The sequence below is a fragment of the Triticum aestivum genome, chromosome 7A, assembly GCF_018294505.1.
Source record: "Triticum aestivum cultivar Chinese Spring chromosome 7A, IWGSC CS RefSeq v2.1, whole genome shotgun sequence".
NCBI lineage: Eukaryota > Viridiplantae > Streptophyta > Magnoliopsida > Poales > Poaceae > Triticum > Triticum aestivum.
Window position 1 is genome coordinate 21,134,009 of NC_057812.1, and position 23,720 is coordinate 21,157,728.

Here is a 23,720-nt window from a genome sequence, read left to right on the forward strand (position 1 = left end):
GGGCGGTGATCACGTTGTTGACGCTGGTGCAGCTTAAACTTGCTCTGAGACCAAATCGACCACAATGGTTCTGGACCACCAAAGGCAAGGCCATCATAGGGGCATGGTGGTTGTTAAATAAACATAGGGTCTTGGTGTTTGCTATAAAAACATAAGAGTCCTGCTGTTTGCTATAAAAACATAGGGTGTTGGTGCGAACAACCGATACTCTACTTTGTCAACATCTTTATAGAACACATGCAATCATCCGTAATATCATTTGTCTCTGTTGCCATGGGCATTGTGTAAATACACACCCTTGGTACTGGAAAATACACGCTACAAAGGATCGGAAAATGCCAACGGAGGCCGAGCTCCAGTGAGCTCGTTTTTCAATTTTTATTTTTTTGGAGCGCGAAAAATTTCAAATTTATTTTTTGAACACACATGCACATGTATACTATGTATATGCAAAATTTCACAGTATTATACATTTACATGTGGTGTACAGGAAAAAGACAAATACACATTTTTAATGGGCCTTTTATTTTTGTTATTGGGCCAGAAATTTGTTATTTTTGTACAGCTTACAAATCACAACATTTTTCGACGAAATTTAACACGTTCTTGCAGAATACATATAAGTTTTCATGGTATTTTTTTCAGATTTTTTTGGAACTTTTAAATACGCTTTTTGATTTTTTTTCAAAATACCGAGCTCACTGGAGCTCGGCCTCCAAAAATCCGCACTGCTGCAAGGATACCCTTTAACTAGTGAAATCCCTAAAAAAAAGCAGCTGAGGCCTGAACCCACAGAGAAAAACAACGCGGCCCAGTAGAAAAGGATCAAATAAATGTTGCCAGGCGTGGCCCATATTATAAAGACGAAAAGAATGCGATCGGTGCCCTTGGTGCGCACGCGCACGTCTAAAACCCTACAAAAAAGGCTAACCTATAATCCCTAACCAGATCGGCACACGAGCACGCTGCGGCGCCGCCGCACATGGCCTTCCGGCCAGTGCCCACGGGCCACCAGGCGCCGTCCTCTGGCGCCCTACGCTCCTCCTCCTCGTCCTCCTCCGCCGAAGCCCTCCACGGCAACACCGTACCCCCTCTCCGCTGCCGACGACTTCCTCCGCCGCGCGCCGTCGACACTCTGCTGTGTTGCACGCCTCCAACAACTTCGCGCCCTGTACACTGCCCAACGAGCAGGGTAAGTCTTTTCCTTCTTTGTGGGTGATGTGATCGGTAAGTCCATCAAGCAAGCTAGTTTATGCATGTTCATGTGTAGTAGTTCCTTACTTGTCATCAAAATTGATAAAAAAGATGTATCTAGACGTATTTTCGGATAGAGGAAGTAGATCTTATAACAGTCCAGCACAACAATGGAAGCCAGTCCCAGTATATATTCCCGTCCACAGATTTTGTTAATCGCACAAACTTTTTTCTGCTTAGCGTTGATTCTTGCAGCGTGTATTTTCCACTACCATAATGTATCAAGTTGTGGCCTCCGTTGGCATCACTTCTCTTGTGGCCTCTTCGTCCACTGATTCTCCCCTCCCATCACTTCTCTTCATCGGTTTTTTCATCCAGTTGTTTTTCCCATCACGCCATATTTAACTGCACCATCCTAGTATGCCGCTCAATCACATTATAATTAGTTATAAAAATATTTTAAAAACAATAGCTAAACAACACTATCTACTATGTCTTTATGATGATTCCCTCATGAAGGTCTATCTATTGATGCGATCTATAATGCTTCGTTCCATGGCTAGGATATTGTTTAGAGCTTCATTCTCTTCATACTTCAAAATATGTACCAAAAGTTGTCTCCTCAGTTCGAAACCATCCTACATAAGCATTATACAACGTTGTTATAAAAAATCATGTACAACTTGTATACAAATGAGCATGGGTACTGGAAAACTTAGCGCTCCATCGTGTCATGAGTGCGTGAAATTAAAAAAATAAAATGCATGTATGAAATGTTACACATTTTGACAAGATTCATACCAATATGAGTTTGTCGGAAGCACAGGAACTTTGCATCCCCATCTAGAGACCTTCAATGCAGAGTTTGCAACTTGGAGCGCAAGGATTACATTGTTGACCATAGTTTTGAATACATTCTTCCCCAAAGTAGGTATTGGAAGCCGGTCCATAATTGATGCATTTTTTATTTTGATATAAGACGAACATTAGGAATAGCCCAATAATATTCGAAGGCAATAAAATTTACAGCGGTGCATACATTTAGAAATACATTAACCATTAAGACCAAATAAACTATTCTTAGTAACGAAGAATTAAAATCTTACCATGTCACATTCTGAGATATGATATTCATTGCTATCAAGCTAACTATCAAACAACTATGTTAACCTAGCAAACTTCCATATTGTCATGACAACTTCGGCACCGTGCATAGTGGGACATGGGCTAACTAATAATAAAGATAACATTAGTTATATGACGCAAAATATAATATGTAATTATAGTAACTTACACAAAAGTTTAGATCCATGTAGTGAACTGGAATGTTTCTAACAAGATGGATGTCGTGGCACCCTAGTATCCGCATAACCATATTAAAGTAATTAACATCCATGTATTCATTATCTTTTAATATGTTACTTATTTGTTTAAATTTTAGACAAATAAGAACATATTAAGAAATGATGAATACATGAGTGTTGATTGCTTTAACATAGCTATTTGGATAGTAGTGTGCCACGACATCCATCTTTTAGATACATTCCAGTTCACTACATGAATCTAAACATTTTATGTAAGTTAATATAATCACATATTGCATTTGCCTCATACTACTAATGTTTTCTTATTATTATCTTAGTTGATGTACCACTATGCATGAGACCCAGGTCGTGGTGACAATATGGATGTTGTGAGGTTGACACAATTGTTTGATAGCTGGCCTGGTAACAATGAGTACCATATTTCAGAATGTGATATGATAAGATTTTAATTTTTTGTTGCTAAGAGTGTTTAATTGGCTTAATGATTGATTTTAAATGTATGCATTTTGCAAATTTTATTGTCTTAGGCTATTCTTGGGCTATTCCTATTGTTCGTCTTGGATCAAAATTTTAAAAAATTGTCTATTTTGGACCCGCTTTTAATACCTACTTTGGGGAAGGATATACTTAAAACTATGGTTAACAATGTAGAAACCCTACATTGAAGGACGAAGTCTTTATATATATGGGGATGCAAAGTTCATGTTGTTCCAACAAACTCATATGGGTATAAATCTTGTCAGTGCATTACAATCCTATTTGTTTCAATTCAAAACACAATGTAACATTTTATACATGCAGTGCTTTGTTGGGTATTTGATTTTTAGTTTCACACTCATGGCACGATGGAGCAATACATATTTCAATATCCAGGGTGAGTATTTACACCATGCTCAATTGTATACATGTTGCATTTGAATTTTTTTATGTAATGCATATGTGGGATGGTTTTGAACCGAGGAGTCGATTTTTGTTACATATTTTGAAGTATTAAGGACATGAAGCTCTAAACAATATAGTAGCGATGGAATGAAGCATTATATACCGCATTAATGTATGGACCTTCAACAGAGAATCATCATCATCAAACAATAAATATAAGATAATGTTGCTTAGTTGTTGTTTCTCTATATTTTTGTAACTAATTACAATACATTTATGAGATCATAATTTTTATGTGAAGACATGTGCATGGATTGTTTGTTACACGCGCACGCTCACATCGCTGGGCAGTTGACACATTTAAATGGCTTTGAAAACTAAACTCGTCAGAAAGAAATAAGGTTCAAACTAATCTATAATAAAACACCTAGGCCTTCATAACGAACGCCCGCCTATTAGCATTTCCGACAATTAAACTCTAAAACAACCATGTCAGACTGGGCTGGACTGGAGGGAGGAGCAAGCAGACTGACATTGCCCCCGGCAAGGGTGAGGGGTAGGAGAATCAATGAAAAATATAGCGTGCTATGACAAAATAGTGTGGCCCTTAAAATATGTTATTAGCGTACTATTAGCGAGACATTGCACACTGATTTATTTAGCGAGACATTGTTCAGAACACTATAGCCTTATAGCCTTATAGCAAGCTACTTTTTTTTTACCGGAGAATGCTTCTTCTTCCGCCAAGCGCCCCCCAGCGAATGGGCCGCCTTGCCCGACCAAGCCCCCCTCCTCTCACCGGGGCGCGGCAGCCACAAAGTAGAACCCTCGGCCCCGCGGTGACAACGTTGTAAGCCACCCAGCCATGATTTATTCCTTGTATCCATGAGCGCGAACTTATTTACTAAATGCGAGCAGAAATTTGAACTCAGTAAAGTCTGAACCGAATTACTAAATCCCTGATCTATTTTCTGCATCCATGAGCTCGACATTAATCAACCATCCTCCAAATAATTGGCATCTTGCGCTGCTGGCTTAGATTGCCAGCCGTCAGCCAAGGGAAATTACTTGTTGTGCTTTGTTCCTACTTCCACTGCTGGCTGCAAGCTGCTGCAGGGAACTGGCACCATTCCACTGCCAAGCAGGCAAGCAGTTGGAGTTAGCCAATACTTTGAATCAACAGTGAATCAACAGATGTGCAGTAGATTGGCGCCCTCGATCTTTACCGCGCCGGTTCCGTCGCCATGTTGCAATGCCTGAATGGGGATGTCCACAACGGAATTCAGAGCTACTGGTTGGTGCGCTTATTTATTTTCTGTCTGTTAGTATATACATTGAAATCATCATAACATGGATAATATTACATGTTATGATGATTTTTCTTAAAGCTGGGGACAGGATGGCGTGCGACGTACGCTGGTCGGTCTCGTTCGCACCCGACCTCACGACGGCACGCACTCTGGTCTTCACCGACGGCGAGATCCGGCTGCGACACGACGCACTCCGGATCGTGCTGATCGATGAGAGGGGGGTGACGGTCGATGCACGCTTTCTCCGGGTCAGGGAGTGCATCAACGTGGGACAGGCCGTTTCCTTCCACTAGTAGAAAAAGGGTCTAATGTGAGACACATTAGTGTGGGTTTGAACAACGGCGGAGCTTCGTGGGGGCGAACCTGGGCCGTCGCCCCCCCAGCAAAAATGAAATTTTTTTACTACCCCTATGTATACATACAGCCCACAGGCCCGCTTATCAACTAGGCCTAGTCTACGATGCCTGGATGCAGCGACCAACTCCACTCCAGAATCCTTATCCCCTTTGGCCTTTGACTTGCGACCACGGACGGCTGAGCGTGGGCGTGGGGCACCGGCGACTGGGAACTGCGCTGTGGCCTGCCGGCGTGGGGCGACCGCTGGCCGGCTGGCGGGTGGCTGGCTAGGGGTTGGTCGACTCCCTCCTCCGCTCAGGTTCATCCACTTCTGCCTCGGTTGTGGCTGTCCGCTATAGCATTAGGCCCCGTCGACCCCGCGCAACAGTGCCTCGGTGAGCAGATTCCCCTCCCTGGCTGTATCTCTCTCAATCTCTCCCCTATGGAAATTCTGGAAAGTTGGAATATTGTGATTCTGTAGTTTTGTTACCTTAGTGGAGGAAGATTCTAATTAGGTCATCTGGTCATTGATTTTGTCAGTTAGATTTTGTCAATTGGATTTTATACTGAAATAGATAAATGTCCTTTACAGATTAAGAGGGAACAAGGGAGACAGTGATGCTTAAGGGGAAAACAATTGATGCGTTTTTCAAAAGAAAGAGAGGTGATTCAACTGAATGTGAAGCTGATGAAACCACTAGCAACAGAAGAAATTCCTGTTCCGCCTCCTCTGTTGTTGCTCGAATTTGAGCAACATGGACCACATCCTTCGATGCCTCAGCAACAAGGCCATCAAACTCAAACAAATGAAGTACAATTTCGAGGGATTGAATTCTTGCAGCGGGATCCAGCACTACGTCCACAGATTTGGCAATATCCACCTAATCAAAGAGATGATGTGCGGCGAGCGTATTTGAAGCTTGGTATTATGCAGCCCCGCTTGAAGGATTACAAAGCTTACGGTCCAGAAGGTCGCAAACGACGCTTTAAATATGACTGGTTCAAGGATTTCCCATCATGGTTGGAGTACTCGGAGGACAGTCATCGTGCATATTGCTTCTATTGTTTCTTGTTCAGCAACAATAAAAACAAGCGAGGTGGTTCAGATGTCTTTACAGTGCGAGGATTTGTAAATTGGAAGAAGGTCCATGATGGAAAGAAATGTGCATTCTTAAACCATATAGGTTCTGAACCTTGCTCTGTACATAATAATGCAACCAAAGCATATCATGACTTCTTGAATCAGCAAGGCCATTTAGGAAATGTTGTAGCAGTGGGCAACGAGAGGAAGACAGAAAGAAACCAGCTGAGGGTGAAAGTATCAATTGCAGCTGTTAAGTGGTTGACATCACAATCTTGTGCATTTAGAGGCCATGATGAAACACCAGAGTCAAAGAACAAAGGGAACTTTATTGAACTATTAAAGCTCCTTGCAGAATTCAATCCTGAGATTGCTGAAGTTATTTTGGAGAATGCTCCATACAGTTCAAAGTACACATCACATGAAATCCAACAAGAGATATTGGGTATTTATGCATTTAAAGTTAGGAAACATATCCGTGAAGAGATTGGGAATTCTAAGTTTTCTATTCTAGTGGACGAGACATGTGATGTAGCAAAAAGAGAGCAGATGGCATTGGTTCTCAGATTCGTTGATGAAGATCGTATATTGCAAGAGCGGTTCTTTGACTTGATACATGTGACGAACACCAAAGCCGCAACACTTAAAGAGGTATTGAGTTCTTTGTTATCCAAACATGCTTTTGATGTTCAGAACCTTCGTGGACAGGGGTACGATGGGGCTAGTAATATGAGGGGGGAGTTCAATGGTTTGCAAGCTCTTTTTCTTAGAGAATGCCCGTATGCGTACTATGTCCACTGCTATGCTCATCGTTTGCACGTTGTCAATGGATCATCCAAACCTTCCCTCTCGGGGCTATTATTATTATTATTAATCTTAAATCCGTTGTCAATGGATCATCCAAAGAGAAAAGGTGCTGCTATTATTATTATTTATTACTAGCAAAAAAGGGTTTGTGGGTTGCAACGGGATGATAAAATAACGCCTTCAAATCAAGCTGCTGCTCCTATAATAATTATACTAATATGCCATTTATTTGTTAAAACATTTAGATTATTCAACCAACAAATCGGAGATACTATCCCTTTCCCCTCCCCTCTCGGGGCACAGGGTTCAAGCAATCTGCACGTTGCTTCTCTACAAAAAGAAGAGAGCAGCATAGCGACGTGTCCATCAAAATCAAATGATGTTATCCTGGGTGACAAAACAGTCTTATATATATCTTAAGAATAAGAACTGCACTGTTTCACTGAAAAGGAAAAAAGGAAAGTAGCATTAGCGACGTGTCCATCAAAGCATTGCGTAATTTAGAAATTGTGCTTGAAAAAAAATTACGTAGTTTAAAGAAGGCAAAAAGAATGTGTACAAATGGATCGTCTTTTCTTCTTCTTTGAATTGGTTCGATTGCTTGCCACATGGGTCGCGCGGTTACAACGGGACATCTTTCCTGCATGCACGGATGGTCTTCGCGCTGCTTACAACCGCCCGGGACTCAAACTCGTGAAAAGCCGTCGCGCCTTTCCATCCAAAGGGAAAAGTTTTCTTGTTTGGAAAACGGGCTCTGATTACATCATAAGCACATAACACCCTAGACATAATGAGAATAACATTGAGGACCTTGGACCACTGAACAACCATCGATGCCGCCGGGACGAGCCGTCGACACGTCATTGTTGCCGCTCCCAAACCAGAGGCGGCCTAACCTTGTCGATAACATTCGGAAAGTCAAGGCGTCGAGAAAGAAAAAATAAATCACCCTTGCAGGGACTAACAAAACCTAAACTACTACTCGGACCAAGGCGTCGGGAAAGAAAAAATAAATCACACAATTGTGTTTCGACGATATATTGTATCGTGGGAGAAGCCTTACATGCTCAAAATCTCGACTCGAGCCGCCGGCAAGGAGTGTATGTCTCGGGTCAATAGTTTGGGGGCGGTGATCACGTTGTTGACGCTGGTGCAGCTTAAACTTGCTCTGAGACCAAATCGACCACAATGGTTCTGGACCACCAAAGGCAAGGCCATCATAGGGGCATGGTGGTTGTTAAATAAACATAGGGTCTTGGTGTTTGCTATAAAAACATAAGAGTCCTGCTGTTTGCTATAAAAACATAGGGTGTTGGTGCGAACAACCGATACTCTACTTTGTCAACATCTTTATAGAACACATGCAATCATCCGTAATATCATTTGTCTCTGTTGCCATGGGCATTGTGTAAACACACACCCTTGGTACTGGAAAATACACGCTACAAAGGATCGGAAAATGCCAACGGAGGCCGAGCTCCAGTGAGCTCGTTTTTCAATTTTTATTTTTTTGGAGCGCGAAAAATTTCAAATTTATTTTTTGAACACACATGCACATGTATATTATGTATATGCAAAATTTCACAGTATTATACATTTACATGTGGTGTACAGGAAAAAGACAAATACACATTTTTTAATGGGCCTTTTATTTTTGTTATTGGGCCAGAAATTTGTTATTTTTGTACAGCTTACAAATCACAACATTTTTCGACGAAATTTAACACGTTCTTGCAGAATACATATAAGTTTTCATGGTATTTTTTTCAGATTTTTTTGGAACTTTTAAATACGCTTTTTGATTTTTTTTCAAAATACCGAGCTCACTGGAGCTCGGCCTCCAAAAATCCGCACTGCTGCAAGGATACCCTTTAACTAGTGAAATCCCTAAAAAAAAGCAGCTGAGGCCTGAACCCACAGAGAAAAACAACGCGGCCCAGTAGAAAAGGATCAAATAAATGTTGCCAGGCGTGGCCCATATAAAGACGAAAAGAATGCGATCGGTGCCCTTGGTGCGCACGCGCACGTCTAAAACCCTACAAAAAAGGCTAACCTATAATCCCTAACCAGATCGGCACACGAGCACGCTGCGGCGCCGCCGCACATGGCCTTCCGGCCAGTGCCCACGGGCCACCAGGCGCCGTCCTCTGGCGCCCTACGCTCCTCCTCCTCGTCCTCCTCCGCCGAAGCCCTCCACGGCAACACCGTACCCCCTCTCCGCTGCCGACGACTTCCTCCGCCGCGCGCCGTCGACACTCTGCTGTGTTGCACGCCTCCAACAACTTCGCGCCCTGTACACTGCCCAACGAGCAGGGTAAGTCTTTTCCTTCTTTGTGGGTGATGTGATCGGTAAGTCCATCAAGCAAGCTAGTTTATGCATGTTCATGTGTAGTAGTTCCTTACTTGTCATCAAAATTGATAAAAAAGATGTATCTAGACGTATTTTCGGATAGAGGAAGTAGATCTTATAACAGTCCAGCACAACAATGGAAGCCAGTCCCAGTATATATTCCCGTCCACAGATTTTGTTAATCGCACAAACTTTTTTCTGCTTAGCGTTGATTCTTGCAGCGTGTATTTTCCACTACCATAATGTATCAAGTTGTGGCCTCCGTTGGCATCACTTCTCTTGTGGCCTCTTCGTCCACTGATTCTCCCCTCCCATCACTTCTCTTCATCGGTTTTTTCATCCAGTTGTTTTTCCCATCACGCCATATTTAACTGCACCATCCTAGTATGCCGCTCAATCACATTATAATTAGTTATAAAAATATTTTAAAAACAATAGCTAAACAACACTATCTACTATGTCTTTATGATGATTCCCTCATGAAGGTCTATCTATTGATGCGATCTATAATGCTTCGTTCCATGGCTAGGATATTGTTTAGAGCTTCATTCTCTTCATACTTCAAAATATGTACCAAAAGTTGTCTCCTCAGTTCGAAACCATCCTACATAAGCATTATACAACGTTGTTATAAAAAATCATGTACAACTTGTATACAAATGAGCATGGGTACTGGAAAACTTAGCGCTCCATCGTGTCATGAGTGCGTGAAATTAAAAAAATAAAATGCATGTATGAAATGTTACACATTTTGACAAGATTCATACCAATATGAGTTTGTCGGAAGCACAGGAACTTTGCATCCCCATCTAGAGACCTTCAATGCAGAGTTTGCAACTTGGAGCGCAAGGATTACATTGTTGACCATAGTTTTGAATACATTCTTCCCCAAAGTAGGTATTGGAAGCCGGTCCATAATTGATGCATTTTTTATTTTGATATAAGACGAACATTAGGAATAGCCCAATAATATTCGAAGGCAATAAAATTTACAGCGGTGCATACATTTAGAAATACATTAACCATTAAGACCAAATAAACTATTCTTAGTAACGAAGAATTAAAATCTTACCATGTCACATTCTGAGATATGATATTCATTGCTATCAAGCTAACTATCAAACAACTATGTTAACCTAGCAAACTTCCATATTGTCATGACAACTTCGGCACCGTGCATAGTGGGACATGGGCTAACTAATAATAAAGATAACATTAGTTATATGACGCAAAATATAATATGTAATTATAGTAACTTACACAAAAGTTTAGATCCATGTAGTGAACTGGAATGTTTCTAACAAGATGGATGTCGTGGCACCCTAGTATCCGCATAACCATATTAAAGTAATTAACATCCATGTATTCATTATCTTTTAATATGTTACTTATTTGTTTAAATTTTAGACAAATAAGAACATATTAAGAAATGATGAATACATGAGTGTTGATTGCTTTAACATAGCTATTTGGATAGTAGTGTGCCACGACATCCATCTTTTAGATACATTCCAGTTCACTACATGAATCTAAACATTTTATGTAAGTTAATATAATCACATATTGCATTTGCCTCATACTACTAATGTTTTCTTATTATTATCTTAGTTGATGTACCACTATGCATGAGACCCAGGTCGTGGTGACAATATGGATGTTGTGAGGTTGACACAATTGTTTGATAGCTGGCCTGGTAACAATGAGTACCATATTTCAGAATGTGATATGATAAGATTTTAATTTTTGTTGCTAAGAGTGTTTAATTGGCTTAATGATTGATTTTAAATGTATGCATTTTGCAAATTTTATTGTCTTAGGCTATTCTTGGGCTATTCCTATTGTTCGTCTTGGATCAAAATTTTAAAAAATTGTCTATTTTGGACCCGCTTTTAATACCTACTTTGGGGAAGGATATACTTAAAACTATGGTTAACAATGTAGAAACCCTACATTGAAGGACGAAGTCTTTATATATATGGGGATGCAAAGTTCATGTTGTTCCAACAAACTCATATGGGTATAAATCTTGTCAGTGCATTACAATCCTATTTGTTTCAATTCAAAACACAATGTAACATTTTATACATGCAGTGCTTTGTTGGGTATTTGATTTTTAGTTTCACACTCATGGCACGATGGAGCAATACATATTTCAATATCCAGGGTGAGTATTTACACCATGCTCAATTGTATACATGTTGCATTTGAATTTTTTTATGTAATGCATATGTGGGATGGTTTTGAACCGAGGAGTCGATTTTTGTTACATATTTTGAAGTATTAAGGACATGAAGCTCTAAACAATATAGTAGCGATGGAATGAAGCATTATATACCGCATTAATGTATGGACCTTCAACAGAGAATCATCATCATCAAACAATAAATATAAGATAATGTTGCTTAGTTGTTGTTTCTCTATATTTTTGTAACTAATTACAATACATTTATGAGATCATAATTTTTATGTGAAGACATGTGCATGGATTGTTTGTTACACGCGCACGCTCACATCGCTGGGCAGTTGACACATTTAAATGGCTTTGAAAACTAAACTCGTCAGAAAGAAATAAGGTTCAAACTAATCTATAATAAAACACCTAGGCCTTCATAACGAACGCCCGCCTATTAGCATTTCCGACAATTAAACTCTAAAACAACCATGTCAGACTGGGCTGGACTGGAGGGAGGAGCAAGCAGACTGACATTGCCCCCGGCAAGGGTGAGGGGTAGGAGAATCAATGAAAAATATAGCGTGCTATGACAAAATAGTGTGGCCCTTAAAATATGTTATTAGCGTACTATTAGCGAGACATTGCACACTGATTTATTTAGCGAGACATTGTTCAGAACACTATAGCCTTATAGCCTTATAGCAAGCTACTTTTTTTTTACCGGAGAATGCTTCTTCTTCCGCCAAGCGCCCCCCAGCGAATGGGCCGCCTTGCCCGACCAAGCCCCCCTCCTCTCACCGGGGCGCGGCAGCCACAAAGTAGAACCCTCGGCCCCGCGGTGACAACGTTGTAAGCCACCCAGCCATGATTTATTCCTTGTATCCATGAGCGCGAACTTATTTACTAAATGCGAGCAGAAATTTGAACTCAGTAAAGTCTGAACCGAATTACTAAATCCCTGATCTATTTTCTGCATCCATGAGCTCGACATTAATCAACCATCCTCCAAATAATTGGCATCTTGCGCTGCTGGCTTAGATTGCCAGCCGTCAGCCAAGGGAAATTACTTGTTGTGCTTTGTTCCTACTTCCACTGCTGGCTGCAAGCTGCTGCAGGGAACTGGCACCATTCCACTGCCAAGCAGGCAAGCAGTTGGAGTTAGCCAATACTTTGAATCAACAGTGAATCAACAGATGTGCAGTAGATTGGCGCCCTCGATCTTTACCGCGCCGGTTCCGTCGCCATGTTGCAATGCCTGAATGGGGATGTCCACAACGGAATTCAGAGCTACTGGTTGGTGCGCTTATTTATTTTCTGTCTGTTAGTATATACATTGAAATCATCATAACATGGATAATATTACATGTTATGATGATTTTTCTTAGAGCTGGGGACAGGATGGCGTGCGACGTACGCTGGTCGGTCTCGTTCGCACCCGACCTCACGACGGCACGCACTCTGGTCTTCACCGACGGTGAGATCCGGCTGCGACACGACGCACTCCGGATCGTGCTGATCGATGAGAGGGGGGTGACGGTCGATGCACGCTTTCTCCGGGTCAGGGAGTGCATCAACGTGGGACAAGCCGTTTCCTTCCACTAGTAGAAAAAGGGTCTAATGTGAGACACATTAGTGTGGGTTTGAAGTTGGCCCCGCACTAAAGGCACCATATGCATTAGTACCGGTTCGTGTTAGAGCCTTTAGTACCGGTTCGTACCATGAACCGGTACTAAAGAGGTAGTGGCAGGATGGCGTCAAACCGGGTCCCTACGAGCCCCTTTAGTAGCGGTTTGTGACACAAACCGGTACTAAAGGTCTAACCTATAGTACCGGTTCGTGCCACGAACCCACACTAAAGGGGACAGGCCTTTAGTATGGGTTCGTGCCACGAACCCACACTAAAGGGGCCAATTTTCAAACTCCCCCCCCCCCCCCCCCCGCGCGTGTATCGCCATTTCAGTTTTGAAAAAAATCAAAAGAAAATGATAAAAATTTCAAAAAATAAAATCCTTTGAGAGGTAGTTATATTACTACATCTACTAGTTAGGAAAATTTGAAAACTTAAATTTGGACATGTTTTGCAAAAAGTGTAGGGAAAATGTAAAACGGCTATAACTTTTGCATACGATGTCGGAAAAAAACGTATAATATATCAAAAAATTCAGCACGAAAATCCGCATCCGATGGAGACCACCTACGGCCTGTTTGCAATTTTTTAGAATTCTCAAATTCCAAAAGGAAAAAAAGATACGGTCAAATTTCAGTTCTTTTTAAAAAATTTGGTTAAATCTGGTCAAACTACTTATTCAAGAAGTATTAATGTTACTACATAATTATTCAAGAATATTAGTGTTACTAAATAATTATTTCAATTTTTTGAATTTTGGTCAAATCTGGTCAAACTATGGTCAAACTATGGTCAAACTTATTCAAGAAATATTAGTGTTACTAAATAATTACTGTTTTTTTAGAATAATAGTTTCAAACTCAAACGGTGAAATGTGTGACAAGCTTAACTGCTGAGGGTTAATAGGATTGACAGCTTACATTTGTCAGGAAAACAACAAGTGCAGACTTGGAATGTAGGGGGAATAGAACTCCGAAGTTAAGCATGCTCAGGCTGGGGAAGTGAGAGGATAGGTGACCGGCCGGGAAGTTAGGCGATTTGGAATGAGTGATCCACACTTGAGCAGTTAAGAGAGGTGATTAGAGACTAAATCATCAAATAATTCAAAAAAATTAAAAATAAAAAAAATCAATTTTTTTTTCCAAAATTTTCAAAAAAAACCTTTAGTACCGGTTGGTAACACCAACCGGTACTAAAGGTCCCCCATACCAGGGCGCGATCTCACGCCACGTGGTGGCACTTTAGCGCCGGTTCGTGCCGAACCGGTACTAAAGGGGGGGCCTTTAGTGCCCACCCTTTAGTGCCGGTTATGGAACCGGCACTAAAGGCCCTTACGAACCGGTTTTAAAGCTCCGTTTTCTACTAGTGTTCCTGTGCCACATCGCCAGGGTGTGGGACCGGATCCCGGTGGGGTAGGCGGCGCCGCCGCATCAGATACGTGATGGTGTGTGTGGTACACCGCGACATACCGCGAGCACGAGATGGCAGGGCGCGGGCGTCCTTGGGCCACATCCAGGCACGCCCGTGGATTCCGCCATGGATGTGCGACACGTGGACAGAGATCACGGACGCCATGGCGGGGAGACGGGTCGCTCGACAGGTACAAAAGCTCACCCCGCGCCCATCTGTGACCTAGATGCTTCCTTTTCCCACTTCTGGGCGGCGCCACCATGAAACCCTAGATCCAGTTCTTCCCCCTCGTTTCTGTGGTGGGAAGGGAAAGTTGGAGGAGATCGCAGATCCTTTGCGGAGGTGGTGGCCTCCAAGCCGAGCGATCTGGTGGAGATGGAGGACCGCGGTGGCCGCTTCTTCCGCGGGAACCGGCGCGAGGGCTTCGGCACGGGGCGATTCGGGCGTGGCGCCGGTCGTTTCGATCGGGGCCGCGGCCGCGGCCGCTTCTCGTGGTCTCGGGAGGCGGACGGGGACGACCTCACGACGAACAACCAGGCGGCGTCAGGATCGGACGACACCATGCGATGGGATGACGCGGCGGATCGGGCCAAGCGAGCTAGATCTGGAGGGGTTGTGGGTGGAGAAGTAGCCAAACCCTAACCCTCCGGAGCTCGTCATCGACAACAACAGGAAGAAGCAGATCCCGAACGTCGCCAACGGGGCGAATCTTTGAATCAGGTGCCCCCAACCAAACCCTATGATCCATGCCTGATCTGTAAGGCCACTAGCCATACTCCTGCTAGTTGTCCGCAAGCATTTTGTGAGAGATGCAGTAAGATGGGGCACCTGGTGTCGATTTGCAGTACCTTTTTTCCGTGGGAATGTGTTGCTCCTACGTGCGCGTTTCAGGCCAAGGGCCAGGGGTTCTTCTATATTCCTGATTCTTGTACCGCTAAGCAGCTTAAGGAGAGATCTATGAGTGTAGTGATTACTGTTATTGACGGAGAGGCGAGTGTCAAGGAGCTGGAAGATGCATTTTCCGATTACATCAGGACAAAATGGCACTGCACAGCACGTCCTATAGGCCCTAACTCTTATGTCATGCGTTTTCCTAATCAACGGGATGTGAAGAAAGCTTGCTATAATGATAAGATGACTCTTAGATCTTGTGGTGTTGTGGTTAAGATCGTTCCCTGATCAGCTAACGTTGGTGCAAAAGGTATTATGGAAGTTGCATGGGTTAGAGTGTCCAACGTTCCTTTGGAACGGAGGAATGAGAGGAATCTGGCTTATGTCTCATCACTGGTAGTTCCCCTTGAGATTGACATGACCACTTTGCACAAGCCCGAATATGTGCGAGTCCAGCTGGGATGTCGCAATGTGGACGAACTCCCTGGTGTTGCAGAGGCTGTTCTGGGAACACATTTCTTTGATTTCTTTTATGATATTGAGAAATTTTTTGTCAGAGATCCTGAGAGAGAGTGCAATACGACCCAGGTTGAGTACGCGAAAGGAAACTCATCCCATGGGAAGCAGCATGCACGTGCTGACCCACGAAGTGCTGGGAAAGAAACGGGTTCTGGTGTTAACGAGGGTGGCACTTCTGGGAAGGATGTACCTAATGACAGTGCTGAGGAAGTCCTGGAAGATTCAGAGGAGTCTGAGGACAATACACTGTTAATTGATTCTATTGCTCAGGAAGCATGTGAAAAAGCAGATTTGGGTGGATCTCAGGCACTGCTTGTTATTGATTACAATAAGCAGAATGCTGATGAGATTGAGGTAGAAAACACGATATATGAGCTCATTTTTGATGATATTTATGATATTTGTACTTCTCACTTGGGGGAAAATGGTTGTGCCCAGGTGGAAGAAGTGATGGATGATAAGAACAGCAAGGCTGATATGCATGTGGAGTACATGGTACAATTCCCTGTCTCTTCTGATGATGTGGAGGAAGTGCTTCCTACTCCTCCACTAAGATCTGAGGATACTCTGAGATTCAGTACAAGGAATGTGCAGAACATGGAGGACAAGATACAAGATAGAGCTGTGGCCATTCCAAAAAAGAGGAACCTTGAAGGTAATCCTAATCACAACTCATTCGATGTCTTTTCTGATAATGAGCTTATGCTTAGAGCTGCTAAGATGGGGGTTGTTATTCCTGATAGCAATTTCTCTAGTATTGATATTCTGAGAGAGCTAGAGAGGGCCAGAAATAATAGTTCTACTAGTAATCCTGAGTTGAAAGCTCCTGGGGAGGAGAAAATGATGTATATTACCAATGGAAAAGGGGACAAGACCCCTCTTAGCTTTGATTGGGATGATGGTGAGGAAGATTTGGAGGAAGAATTCGTTTTAGTAAGGTCTAGGAAGAAGAGGAGCCCAAAGATTAAAGTGGCCATCTCTAGACCTTCAACTAGAAGCCAGAATGTTGAGTTAGCTTAGAAGAAAAATAATGCTGGCAGCCCTGTCAATCATACCAGGGCCACCAGGGGGGAGAAAAAAGAAACCTGGGTAAATATGTTTGGTCTTTTTTGGAATTGTAGGTGGGCAGGAAAAATGGAATGAGTTCCTGCATTTCCCATATTATTAAAGATCATTCTCTGGATTTTGTTTGTTTGCAAGAAACCCATAAGAAAAATTTCCTAGATAGCCACTTTAGGAAGATTGACCCTTACAATGCTTTTGAATGGGACTGAGTCCCATCTGTTGGTAGGTCTGGTGGGATTCTATGTGGGGTCAGGAAGGAGAAGTTTGTGGTTATTGCTTGGAGAAAAGGCAAGTTCATTCTCCAGGTTTTTGTTTTTGATGTCAAAGTGAAGAAAGTGTGGACCCTGTGTACTGTTTATGGGGCAGCCCATGACTGTGACAAACAGGAGTTTCTCACTGAGTTGGCTGATTTTTGCACTCATGTGCAAACACCTCTGCTGATTGGAGGGGACTTTAATATTCTTAGACATGAAGGAGAAAAAAACAAAAACTGGCATCGTTCTATTTACACAGACATGTTCAACTCTGTGATAAATGCTATGTGCCTGAGTGAAATATTCATGAGTGGAGGATTGTACACTTGGACTAATGGACAATCCCATCCAACTTCGGAAAAGCTAGATAGAGTGCTCATGAGTAGTGATTGGGAAGATTTATTCCCCCAAGTAAATATTAAGAAGATTTTTTAGGGATATCTCTGACCATAATGCTCTTTTGGTGTCTTCTGACAATCATGTTGTTAGAGTGCCGCAACAGAGAGAGTTCAGGTTTGAGATTAGTTGGCTCAAATCTGAGAATTTTCTCCCTTTAGTGGAGAAAATCTGGAATCAATATGTTAGAGCCACTGACCCTATTGATGTTTTAAACATCGAGTTAAAACAGTTCAGAAAATTCTTTAAAGGATGGGGCTCAAACAAATTTGGCCATGAAAAAAATTAAGAAACAAAGAATTAAGTAGGAATTAGCTGAGATTGAGGAGGAGGAAAGAGGGGTGTTAAACCCAGATATCTTTTGTAAGAAAATAGAACTTTTGGTGGAGCTGAATGAGATTTTGGTGAATGAAGAACTTTTTATTGTTGCAACAGTCAAAAGAACGATGGTTGCTTAAAGGTGACAGCAATAATGCCTATTACCAGAAGATTCCTAATGGGAATAAAAGAAAAAAATACTATCCACTCCCTCTGTGTAGGAGAAATTGTCATAGAGGGGACTGATAATCTTTTGAGACATGCCACTGATTTCTATAAAAATCTTTTTGGACCTGCTCCTGGTAACTTGTTGCAAATAGATCCTAACATGTTGACAGTGGATGAGAAGTTGGATGAGGTGGATAATGAGATGCTATGAAGGCCTTTCTCAGAGAAGGAGGTTAAGCATGCTCTGTTTAGGATGAATAGTAACAGAGCCCATGGCCCTGACAATATACCAGCAGAGTTTTATCATCACTGTTGGACACGAGGGGACTTTGGATGTGCATAGACTGAACTATGGGATAATCACGCTTCTCCCCAAGCTTAACGGGGCTAATAAAATTCAACAGTTAGACCCATTTGTTTGCTCAGGTGCCCTTGTAAGCTGATAACGAAAGTGCTTGACAATAGAGCGGCCCCATATGCTGACAACCTGTTTAGTAAGCACCAAAATGCTTTTATCAAGCATAGAAATATTATGGATGGTGTGTTAACTTTGCATGAGATTTTACATCATACTCATGTGAAGAAAAAAGTGGGGATTGTCATTAAACTTGACTTTGAAAAAGCATACGACAAGGTGTATTGGGAGTTTCGGTTGAAATGCCTTGAAATTAGGGGGTTTGGTAAAACTTGGTGCAGTTGGATGAAAAGCATCCTGCAAAATGGAATTGTGAGTGTGAAATTGAATAACACTTCGGGGGCTTACTTCCAGAGTTATAAAGGGGTTCGCCAAGGAGACCCAGTGTCGCCTTTCTTGTTTAACATTGCTGTTGAATGCCTGTGTAAGATGGTGCTACAGGCGCAAAATAACGGCCTGATAGATGGGCTAGCCTCTGATTTGGTGGAGAAGGGGGTGACTATTCTGCAGTATGCAGATGACACGGTGTTGTGTATAGAACATAACCCTGAAAAAGCGATTAATTTGAAACTGCTACTATACATGTTCGAACTCATATCTGGTTTGAAAATCAATTACCAGAGTGAAATCCTTTGTGTGGGAGGGGATGATAGCATCCTGGAAAGATATGCTGACATTTTTGGGTGTCAGATCGGTCATTTTCCGATGAAATATCTTGGGGTCCTGATCAATTATTCAGCTTTGAGGGGTGTTGATTGGGACTTCTTAGAAACAAAATATATAAAGAGGTGTGAGTCAGGTCTGGGGAGCAATGCTTCCTCTGGGGGGAGACTGACACTGTTAAATGCTAACATATCTAGCATTGCTTAGTTACAAAAAAAAAAGAAAACGGTATTATCTTGTTAGATGGTCCAGGATCTGTAGATCTAAAGACAAATGAGGTCTGGGAGTGAAAGATCTCCATAGGCAAAATATATGTCTCCTGGTAAAGTGGTGGTGGAAGCTTGAGATGAAAAAGGGCCTGTGGCAGGATATCATCAGAGCTAAGTATCTTAGCAGGGAAACTGTGGCGTCCGTCAAGGGGAAGATGAATGATTCTCCTTGTTGGAAGGCTATTATGAAGGTGAAAGATTTGTACATAGCTGGTAGAAGGGTGACCGTTCAATCTGGCAACATAGCACGGCTGTGGGCAGACCCTGTTGGTGATCAGGCTCCCTTTGCCATGCAATTCCCTCGCCTGTTTGCTATTTGCAATTTCCCTGATTGTGTTGTGAAAGACTGCCTGGGTGCTGACCCTGTTTCCTTCTTTCGAAGGAGGCTAAATCAGGAGCTCGGCGAGCAATGGCAAAAAATGATCTCGAGTGTCAGGAGTGCTTGTGCCTCCACTGAGAATGATGTTATCATATGGGGTCTGGGTCATAAACCATACTATACAACCAAGTCCATGTATACATATCTAGAAAGAAACATCTCAGGTTGCTACTATAGGTGGATCTGGAGTGTGCGTATTCCTTTGAAAATTCAGATTTTCATGTGGCAATTGTCGCAGGATGCGGTGCTGACTAGGGACGTGATGAAACATCGTGGGTGGGAAGGGGAGCCAAAGTGCTCGTTTTGTGGGGAAAGGGAGACTTCCCAACATCTTTCTTTCACATGCCCTGTTGCGAGAGTTACATGGAGATTGGTGGGGTGCATGTTGGGCACCGACCAGTGTCCTAACAATATATGGCAGGCTTATGTGTGGTGCTATGTGTTCCTGCCAGGGGGGGTGGGGGGGGGGGGGGGGGGGGGGGGCGTCTTTTATACGGCCGGCATTGCGGCCATTTGCTGGGCTATCTGGACCTGTCGGAACAGAGTTACTTATGAGCATATCCTTCTCAAAACTTCATTTGAATGCATCTTCTCTGCTTGTGCGTTGCTGTGTTACTGGGCAGGTCTGATGAAGCAAGAGGACGCGGTGACGCTAAGAACTGGAGGGGAAAAGCTGAAAGAGAACGCTTCTCGGCTGATGAGGATATGCGCGACGGCCTGTCAGGAAGAAGGAGCTCGTTGAAGGAGGGGTGATTGTGATCTTGCTCTTTATTTTGATAGTCTGATGACCTTCTGCGTGAGGATGGTTGGGGCCTGTTGCCCTGGTTGGAGTTGGTTATATGTTTTGGTCCAGTCGTAGACGGTGCTTTGCTTTGGGTAGAACTTGGATATATAGTGTCGTCGGGTTTTCGCCCCACAGTGAGTAATCTCGATGGCGAGTGCTCATGGTGGGTTTCCCGATGATGCTTGAACCTGCTTTCCTCTTTCCCGCCTTATTCTCTGGACAATGGTTGTATTTCCGTTATGTCGCAGTAATGGAAAGGGGTAATGCCCGGTTCAAAAACAATTTGTACACAACACGCCTCTAAATTAATCAATTAACTGCTGCATTCATGTCATTTAGAAATTCTTTTGACAAAAATCTCACCCTGTTATATTCCTTTCAAGTTGCCAGCAATCATATCCCGGATCAGCACGAACCAAAATTAAGTAAGCAAGGGGTCTTTCAAGTGTTTTTGTAACACTACAGCTCTACAAGGCATATGCACCAGATCTCGAGGTGGAAATGGATGCATCTAGGAGTGGAGCAGCAGCTCCATGGTTCTTCTACCAATGATTTTCGAGTAAGCAAACATTGTGTTTATTGTCAGTTTGCATTATGACAATCAGCACTGAATTTCAGTTTGTCAGAATTAACTGAATCTGGCTAAGGAAAAGTGTGAGTACATACCGAACTGAGATTTCCACCATACTTGTTAGTTGTTACTTTTGACGAAACCTTGTCAGAGGGCGGGGAGCTCCCGCATTTGCATATAGAAGAAGAGAGTTGGTCCGGTTAATAAGGAAAACCGGACCCAAAAACCATACATGCATCGGTTAATTAAGGGAAACCGGCGAAGACCACACACACCGGCCTAGCACTCAAGGTACGTCGTCCGAGCCAGATACAAGGGTGCCGAGGCCCAAGACCACCGTCAACACAGCATACCCGACCAAGACAACCACTGCAACCTCAAGAATAGGCCTGCAACTAGAAGTGAAATCGCACCTACCCATTTGAAACATGAGATCAACCATTGGCCTCCACCAATGCACGAATTGCCTGGATCGCAGTCGACGTAGGCGGTTTCTTGTACATCCGAAGATAAGAGTTCATCTTCTCTTGCACATCCTCCTCGGAGCCTTTCTTAGATGCCACCCCCTTCGGGAGTTCCCCATAAGCCTCCGCCAACCTATATTCAGCGCGCTTGGAAGTAGGGATGTTGCAGCTCCTGTTCTTCTTCTCCAAACGTCCACTACGCCTCTCGGAACAAGTAGATGCCCCGTCAATCCGCACATGAATCGGTTCTTCGAGCAAGGACCGCGGCGCTGCGCAACTGAAGCCGCTTAGAAACTCATCCAACAAGGTGGTTGATGGCACACCAACATCGCCAAGTGGCTCCTTGGACCCAGAGGACACCATATTGGTAATGCCCCCTGAAGCAAACGTCACCGAAGAGGAGACAAAGGGAGGCACCTCTCCAACCAAACCATCAGGTAAGGCCTCCTCAAAATGCTCCAAAACATTGCTTGATGTGACTTTCTCAGCAACCTTAGCTTGCTCCTCCTCACCTTGACATACCATCTCGTGTAGAGCTACATCCATAGCAGGAAGAACATCATCGGCGACAACAGAGGGCGCCGGCTCCTCATGCTCGCACCAGGGAGGAGGCACACCCAATGGCTCCAGGGAAGAAAATCCCCCACTGTTCCCCAAGATCCCTCCCTCTCGCTCCTCAGGAGACTGATTGAAGGCCGGCAAATCAACCACTTTGCCACTGAAAACCTCCAGCCGCTCCAAGAGGCCCGAGACCTGGGCCGCCCAACCCTGCAGAGCAACGGCCATGTCACGGAGGGGTTGAACGATCTCCTCCACACGAGCGGTAACCAGAGCCTGCAATTCGTTGCGTAGCGCCTCGGTCTGAGCTGCAAAGAGGGGCTTCAAGAGCCCCAAATCAGCAGCCAAGGTCGACTCGTCGGGGCTGCTACAAGGTGACCCTTGAACGAGCCCAGTCGAAGCGGCAACAATAGAGGCCCACGAGCACTTCTGCAACCTCGGTGAAGGAGCTGGGGGCGGGTGCTTGGGAAGGCGAGGAGCAGCCGGCGGCAACAGGGCGCTACGGAGATGACCGTGGCTAGCAAGGAGGCGGTCCGGGCAGCCACGCTCGCGATGCCCAGAACGGCCGCAGCCCAGGCAGGTGACAGGCCCACGACAGTCGGCGACGAAGTGGTCATCCGCCAAGCACCGGAAACAGAGCCCATATGCTCTCCGCTTGAAGGCGAGGGCGCGGTCGGTCTCCTTCTTGCGGGGCGGAAGCTTCTCCAACCTCCGGCGATGCTGGCCCCCGACCTCCACCCACCCCTTCTCTATAGATGCCAGCGATGCATCAGTCACGACTAGCGGCGTGAAATTCGGGGGGAGCCGATCTGGAGGTGGCGGCAGCTTGAGCGGAGGGAGGATCCCATGGCAATCTGCGGAGGCGGAGGGAGGTGGCGGCAGCTTGAGCGGAGGGAGGTGGCGGCAGCTTGAGCGTGCAGGAGAGACCCCGTCTTCGTCCTCAGCATCGGCAGCCAGGGGCTCTGGATCTGGATCGGGAGAGGAGCTAGGACGGAGGGGAGGGCTGGGGGGGTTGGTGGCTGGGGAGGGATCAGCGGGGGGGTGATTGGCGGTGGGAGAGGAGGCCATGGTCAGTGAAGGAGGACGGGGGGCGAGCTAAGCCGCAGCCGCAGCCGCGGCGGCGGCGGCGGCGGCGTTGGAGTCGCTGTTAGCGTCGCGGGAGCTAGGTTGACTGAAGGGATCGCTTGTTAGTTGTTACCACATGTGCCTGGCAGCTGGAATGATTGAGCAGATATGGAGCACTGCCTATTCACTAATAAACGAAAGAGTTTATGTACAGAGAGATGGAAAAGAATTTATTCCAGCAATATAGTTGCTCTTTTGGATTGATGGATGCTCTGTCAAATTAATTTCCTTTCGGATCTATGTATGCATATAGCTTAGTTTGCTGCTAGTGGGTTTAGCTACTGCACTGCCCAGGCTTATCTGAATGTACCCTTATTATTAATTAATAATAGTGGGCGTTTTAAAAACCCTGTTAATATTCCATGCTAACCCATGCACACTATACG

The 23,720-nt window shown here is 44.0% G+C and overlaps 1 protein-coding gene across 4 annotated transcripts; it reads left to right on the forward strand.

Annotated features, from left to right (window-relative positions):
* Window positions 1–5,157: 5,157 nt before the first annotated feature.
* On the forward strand, window positions 5,158–20,950 carry LOC123150430 (zinc finger MYM-type protein 1). 4 transcript variants are annotated; one of them, XM_044570283.1, is made up of 6 exons: window positions 5,181–5,442; window positions 5,640–6,779; window positions 15,975–16,259; window positions 16,344–16,400; window positions 16,500–16,560; window positions 20,456–20,950. In XM_044570283.1, the coding sequence occupies exons 2-6, from the start codon at window positions 5,688–5,690 to the stop codon at window positions 20,572–20,574; spliced, it is 1,614 nt and encodes a 537-aa protein (XP_044426218.1). In that variant the 5' UTR covers window positions 5,181–5,442; window positions 5,640–5,687; the 3' UTR covers window positions 20,575–20,950. The 4 variants fall into 4 exon arrangements, with proteins under 4 accessions (XP_044426217.1, XP_044426218.1, XP_044426220.1 ...); XM_044570282.1 differs by having other exon boundaries at window positions 5,158–5,442; window positions 16,344–16,560; XM_044570285.1 differs by lacking the exon at window positions 15,975–16,259.
* Window positions 20,951–23,720: the final 2,770 nt, after the last annotated feature.